At 44.1% G+C, this 6835-nt stretch overlaps 1 protein-coding gene across 1 annotated transcript; it reads right to left on the bottom strand.

The window, feature by feature from the left end:
* Positions 1-1002: 1002 nt before the first annotated feature.
* On the bottom strand, positions 1003-5719 carry c7h4orf54 (chromosome 7 C4orf54 homolog). The gene is given in 2 exon segments (XM_051115861.1): positions 1003-3401; positions 3403-5719. Coding segments are annotated over 2 exon segments (4359 nt in total). The 5' UTR covers positions 5382-5719; the 3' UTR covers positions 1003-1021.
* Positions 5720-6835: the final 1116 nt, after the last annotated feature.

Genomic DNA, 6835 nt, shown 5'->3' with positions numbered 1-6835 from the left:
CGAATGAAATTCATTCAGAGTTCAAACAACATGAGTAAATAATGAAAAAATTTTCATTTTTGGGTGGACTACCCCTTTTATTTACCCATATAATTACTATTAGACATCCATAGGCTAATATTGTGCTGATGGGAACAAATACTTTGTGAAATGAAACAATCAGGTAAAAGCAAAACAAGTTGGAATAAACCTATAAACCTGGAATTGTATAGGTTTATGCTTGAATTAAGAATATACAGTATAAGTACATACTGTAAATCCATAATATTAAGTATTAACTTAATATTTTATAGTGTATTCGACTACTAAGTGTATTCCTTAATACAAGAAAGAAAGAAAGAAATATACAGGTATGAAATAGCATGAAGTAACTTATATTTTATATAAGGACCACTTTTCCTGTAATTCCAAAGAATTAAAAACAAGCCATAACCAAAGGTTAGAAAAAAATAAGTAAAAATAATTTTAAAAAATGTCTTTAAAAGCATTTAAGCATTTTTATATGATTCATTTCATCCAAAGGCTTTTACAAAGGATTTTAAACATGTGACCCTGGACCACAAAACCAGTCATATAAGGATCAATTTTTCAAAATTGAGATTTATACATTTTCTGAAAGCTGAATAAATAAGCTTTGATGTATGGTTTGTTTAAATTTTTCCAAATGAAGTTCTTAGCAATGCATATTACTAATCAAAAATTAAGTTTTGATATATTTACAGTGATATATTTACAAAATATTTTCATGGAACATGATCTTTACTTAATATCCTAATGATTTTTGGCATAAAAGAAATATCTATAATTTTGACCCATACAGTTTATTTTTGGCTATTGCTGCAAATATATCCATGCTACTTAGAAAGGTTTTGTGGTCCAGGGTCACATATATGGAATTGTTTTTTGGTTTACATTATTTTCTTGTAAATCCCTTACTATTATGAAAAAAAAAAACATTCAATACATGCAAATATGATGACAAAATAATCAATTTGCACTTACGTTGTAGGTGAGTGGGGCTTTACCTATGCTCCACCACAAAGCTCATGGTGGTGCCATCGAAAGAGGGGGGAGCGATGATCCTTGGCCCTTGCTGGGAGGTGATGCTGATGACAGGCTGCTTGCTGTTGCTCAGCCTGCTGGTTTTAACATGTTGAGCCATAGAGGATGTTTGCGATGACTTCCCAGATGGCATATAATAAGGGCTCTCCATGTACACCCCATCCTCCTGCTGTCCCATGTGCGAATGGGATTTATCCCCATCATCTGCTTCTGACTGCATAGAGAGCTGGGACTGAATAGTGCGCGCGGGAATCATCGTAGTTGGCATGTATCCTGGGTAAAACATGTAAGTATGGCCGTAAGCTCCCGGGCCGAGAGCGAGAGGGGATATTGGGAGTGGAACAGGGGTCATGGGAGGCTGCTGCGGCATCGGGACGTCCACATACTGCCCGGTTTCCGGGTCAAAGAGACGCCTGGTTGATGGCTGCACCGGAGTGTCCACCAAGTAGTAGCTTCCCGTGGTGGGATCCAGCAGCATCTTTCTTTGGGTCGCCTGGAAGTGATCTGTCGGGATGGGGGAGGGTTGAATCGTTGGGGAGAAGCAAATGACTTGAGGCTGAGCAGCTTGCATTGTGACAGGCAGGGGTGTGTGGTAAATAGTGGCGGTAGGGGTATCTGGGGACCGTGTCTCCATGACAAAAGATGAGCGTTTTGGTGACGGATGGCCTCTGGTGTCAGTGTGAACCAGGTATGACGGTGGACTAGCCGTTTGGGTTTTACCACCTCCAGTTGGGATTGTATAAACAGACGTTTTGCCCAGTCCAGCCGTGGTTGGCTTTATGGCAGACGTTGGTTGAGGCTTCACTGGTATGGTTAAGTAATTCTCCGAATCTGCCGTGGAGGTGAACTGCAATGGGGCAAACTCGGTCTCACTGCCATTCGGCCTCTCCCTCTCTTCTAGTACACGCTTCGGCTGTGATATCTTCAAGGAAACAGGGACCTTTGGAGATTTACCTGCAACGGCCTTGGAGCTCAAAGACGCTGGTGATGCAACATGCGTTTGCGGTGCCTTTGTGGCTAATGGCTTCTTACAAGGCGTTCCTACGAGCGGTTTAGGGCCGTTTCGCTCTTCCCGTGCAATCGGAGTGGTTGACGATTTCTCATCTTTTTTAGGTGGCATCTCGATCAGGTTTAAGGTTGAATCTCGTCTTAGCGATACATCAGCGGGAGTGGAGCTAGAATTGCTTTCCTGTTCTTCCACAGTGTGTTCCTCACTGGTGATGAGCGAGAGCACGTGGCTGTCCATTATCGGCCGTGGTTCTGTTTTTCTCTTCCACTCGTTTTTGTCAAAAACATACAGCTGCTCCATTGTTTTAACAGCAGCTTGTAATTTTTCCAAAGCAGCCTGGTTGGCCATCTTGGGTTCGCTTTTCTTCTCGGCTGCGTCCCTTGTTTTGTCTTGTTTTCGTGTGCTTGTTTCAATTTTTAACCCGGATGGCACTTCTTGCTTTGGCAGCCTGTTAGCTACAGCAACGAGAGGAGACGACCTGTCGGTCTCAACTATATCCTCTGAAAATTGTCTCTTGGGGGGGTCTATTAAATTTCCGGATTGCTTCACATTGCTATTTGTATTCACAGACTGGCATTTAATCACTATGGGTGAAAGAGAGGCTGAGTTCAGATAAGGACTCTGCTTTATTGCCTTGTGCTCTCCATCGCAAGTCGAGTGGCTAGATTTGTGGTCGTTGTTATCTAAAGACACGAAGTGATATGAGCTCTTAACCAGTTTGCGCACGTCTCTAACCTGGTGAATGGGGGTCTGTAGCTTGCCCTTGTTATCTCTAATGTCTCTGACTATAAAGTGGGGCACTTTGTCAGAGGACTCACCCTTGAAAGCCGCGGCGAGCGCTTGGCATCTGCTGTCCTCAGCTGTCTTGCAGCCTAAATTGGGAGTGAGCAGCTTCGCGATATTGAACGGGTCGCTTTTGTTGTCACGAACGCTCCGCAAACTTATTTTGATTTCGGGCGACTTCGATGTTACAGCGTTGCGCGTCGCATCTGACACATAGAGCGTGTTTGAACGCACCTTCAAAGCTCCGCTCTCTGCTTGATCACGCGTGGAGGAATTCACATTCGACGGCGGTTTCCTGAGGTCCCGTTCCGCGGACGGAAGCTGTATGCTTGGCACAAACAAATGTGACATTTTAGTGTGCCTGCCGCTCGCCGACTCAACGCTGAAGCTGGTTTCCACCGGACACTCGCGTAGCGGTTTCTCCTCAGGGGTTTTGTCGTTTTTATGTTCCTTTTGAAACTCTAGCTCGCCGTCCCTCCACGATCTGAACGCGCTATTTTGGCTGCGAAGCAGCGTGCTTTTGGATGCTTCGAATGCTCCTTTTTTTAGTATCATTCGCCGACTCTAAATTCGTTTCTGATGCACTCGTCAAAGTCTCTTCTTTGCGGCCGTCGTCTTTGGCATCGCTTGAATTACTGTCTACTATGTCGCCCAGATCGTCCACGCAGACGATCGTGAAGTCGGAGTCGGCTTCTGAGAATTTCGAGCTTTGCCTTTGCAGCGCCTTGGAATCTTTCCTGGCTGCTTTCTCTTTATGCGCTTCGTGCGTCCCGAAGCACGGAGAGGGCGCATGGTGCGCCTCGCTTATCTCGCCCCTCTCCATTTTGCGCTCCTGCTCGAACTGCATTTTCTTAGAAATGACATTTTTGAGGAGACTCGATGCGAATATGGCTTTCTTGTGTGTGTCTTCCATGGTTTCCCCTGCATTGCAGGGTCGCTTGCTGGCCTCACTCCCTTGAGCGCTTGGCAAGGTGTTTGTAACTTCATCTGTGGAACGTGATCCTCCAGTGCTTTCGTTTACAGGCTGCCCGGATTTGACATTGCATCGAAAATTGAGCGTTTCGGTCAGTCTTATGAGGCCACTTTGCCCCTGTGTAAACTTCCCCATGAGCTCGGTCTTTTTTGTAGTAGATGATGGGTTTTTGCGGCTCACCAAATTGCCGTTCAGTGCAAATATCTCTACGGGGGGCGCTCGCATGCTAGTCAAAGTCAAGCCCGTTATCCCCTTTCCGTCCCTCTTTTTGGCAAAATGGAAATTGGATGTGGAGCCTTTATGTGCTACTAAGTTTTGATCTCTCCCCTTGCCATACTTTAGGTCAACAAACGTCGACCACGTGTTGATTCCCAGCCCATGCTCTGAAGCGGAAGACTCACTAGAAGTACTAAAATTTATGGCATCGAAATATGGGTACGCCAAACTTTTGAACGCCCTGGCGGTGAGATTGCGCACTTCCTTATCGGCGTCATCCAGCTCGCTCACCGCGCTGGACGCACCGCTGGAATACTCGTTCACATCTTTGCTCTTCAGTTTGCTGCCAAAGTGCAAGCGCCCCGGCACAGCAATGAAACACTTTGTGTTATCACACACTTTGTCGCCCTTGGCATCCACTCCTCTCAAAACATAGCGACTTATGCCTTTTGCTTGATCTTGGATGCTGCTTGGCTCGTTCACAGCGCGGGAAGTGGCTTTGATTGACAGGTGAATCTGCCCGGCTGTATTTTGTTTTTTTGACAGGCCCTCATCTGAGCTGGCACATTTATCCGCGTCACAGAGATTGCTTTCAGGCTTACTGCTGACCGCTGCGTCGCTCGCATTAGCCTGGTTGCTTTGCGCACTCGTCTCTTTTGCCTCTATCGTTTCATCACTGTCAAAAGACGCGTAATCGACAAACGAGTAGACCTGGAGATCGTCCTCGATATCCCAGCTGGATCCCGTCTCAAAGTCGTAATCGGCATCGTGGTCCAACTCCATAAGCTGGATTTCGTGGGTTGTGATATAGTGCGATTCATCCTCGTGGACTTCAGGCGTGCCGTGATCCGAAAGCACCACAGTCACCTCATCGTCCGATTCACTTCTGCTGCTCATATAAACGTCATTGTATTGTTCATTGCTATTGCTTCCCAGGCTCTCTGTGTCTAAATTCGGGGATTTGGGCTTTTGCTCTGTTTTCTCGGCACAGTCCGTGTCGTTTTTATCAGCTTGAGGTATTTCCGAAGGGCTTGACTTTTCCACGCATTCCTTCACGGTGCATTTAGTAGATTCGTTTACTTTTCCAATGCATGGTTTATCGTCTTGTGAATCGCTCATACCACTAATACTTTTAATTATTGCCAATTGACCCGAGTCGCCAGTAAATGTCACTTTCACTGTTTTTGTATCATCCAGTTTTAGTTCCAGCAGGTCATTCAGATCCACATAATTTGACTCTTCTTGTGCGGCTATCAAGCGCATGTCCCGTTTGGAAAGCAAGTTTCTAAACGAGTCAGTGTCTTCTCGGTAAATGAGTGTTTTCTCCGATGCTGCCATTGAATTTGTTAGCGATAAAGCCGTGGATGTATAATCCTAAGTCTTTTCGTAGAGACACCAGTCCCCAGGAATCCCCGCTCCACTGCCTGTTGTCCAATCCTAGTGAAGTTGTGGCTCTGCTCTGCCTTCCGCACCCACAGTTGTTAGTGCGGCACCCGAGACCGTCATTTTACACGCGCGCCAGACATTCACGCGACCTCCTTTCAGTGAGGCAAACGACACTACTCTCACCCTACTGTACGTTCTCGTAGAATATGACATGAATATTCCCGTAATAATGCGGTGGGAGGCGTATATCCGAAGACGAACGGAGCCCGAGTTCCATGACACAGGCTGTTGTGTTGCGCGCTGTCACTTAGAATGCATATGACTGCAAATTTAGAGCAGATGACGAAATGCGAAAACGGCTATTTTGGAACCAGGATGTTATGTTCAGCGTGTTTTGTTACATACAGCAGACAAGGCTGGCTCCCCCGACACAACATTTGTGCTAAAAATGAATCCTTCTTAAGCTTCTCGCTCAACAATGTGCGCTTTTGACGTGTCACCGCCTTTAACCCAACAAAAGAAATAGCTTATGTCACAGCCATATAATCACTCTCAGTCATGTGATGGAAATGTTGACGCTCTAAATGGAGTTACAGAATGACGAATGTGAGAGGGATTCACAGTCAGTGGTGAGGCATTGATAAACACAGTGGGATATAGTGCTTTGCCAAAGAAGACAGTGGAAGAATTTGCGTAATGAAGTGTTGCGTACTTTAATTATAGTCACCTATAACTTCTCATAAAACAGTTTCCTTTTTCCACTATTATTCTTTGAGATAGCTTCATTTTCATGCTTAAAACCTAGTTTTTGGAGCAAGGTCAGCACCACAGCGCTGGACAGCTCCTATCCAATACCTTGATTGTTCAGGTCACCGATGGAGGATGCACTCAAAAAATGAATTTCTTCCTGAAATGTATTTATGAGATTTTATTCAGACTTCTAACTGAACTTAGCAAAATAGTGTTTTAATATGTACACCAGTCAAACGCTTTTGAACAGTAAGATTTTTAAAGTTTTTTAAAGGAGTCTCTTCTCACAAAGCCTGCACTTATTTGATCCAAAGTACGGCAAAAACAGTAAAATTTTGAAATATTTGTTTTCTATTTGAATATATTTTAAAATATAATTTATTCCTGCGATTTCAAAGCTGAATTTTTAGCATCATTACTCCAGTCACATGATCATTCATAAACCATTCTAATATTCAGATTTGCTGCTCAAAAACATTTATTATCGTTATTATTATATTATTATAAGAACAGCATTTACTTTTGTAACATTATAAATGTTTCTATCATCACTTTTGATCGATTTAAAGCATCCTTGCTAAAAAGAAGTATTAATTTCTATAATTCCATTAAAAAAAATTATACAGACTCCAAGCTTTTGAATGGTATAATGCATA

This window comes from Labeo rohita, chromosome 7 (assembly GCF_022985175.1).
Source record: "Labeo rohita strain BAU-BD-2019 chromosome 7, IGBB_LRoh.1.0, whole genome shotgun sequence".
Classification (NCBI taxonomy): Eukaryota; Metazoa; Chordata; class Actinopteri; order Cypriniformes; family Cyprinidae; genus Labeo; species Labeo rohita.
Note: the sequence above shows the minus strand (reverse complement) of the source record. Positions and strands in the feature narration are given on the sequence as shown.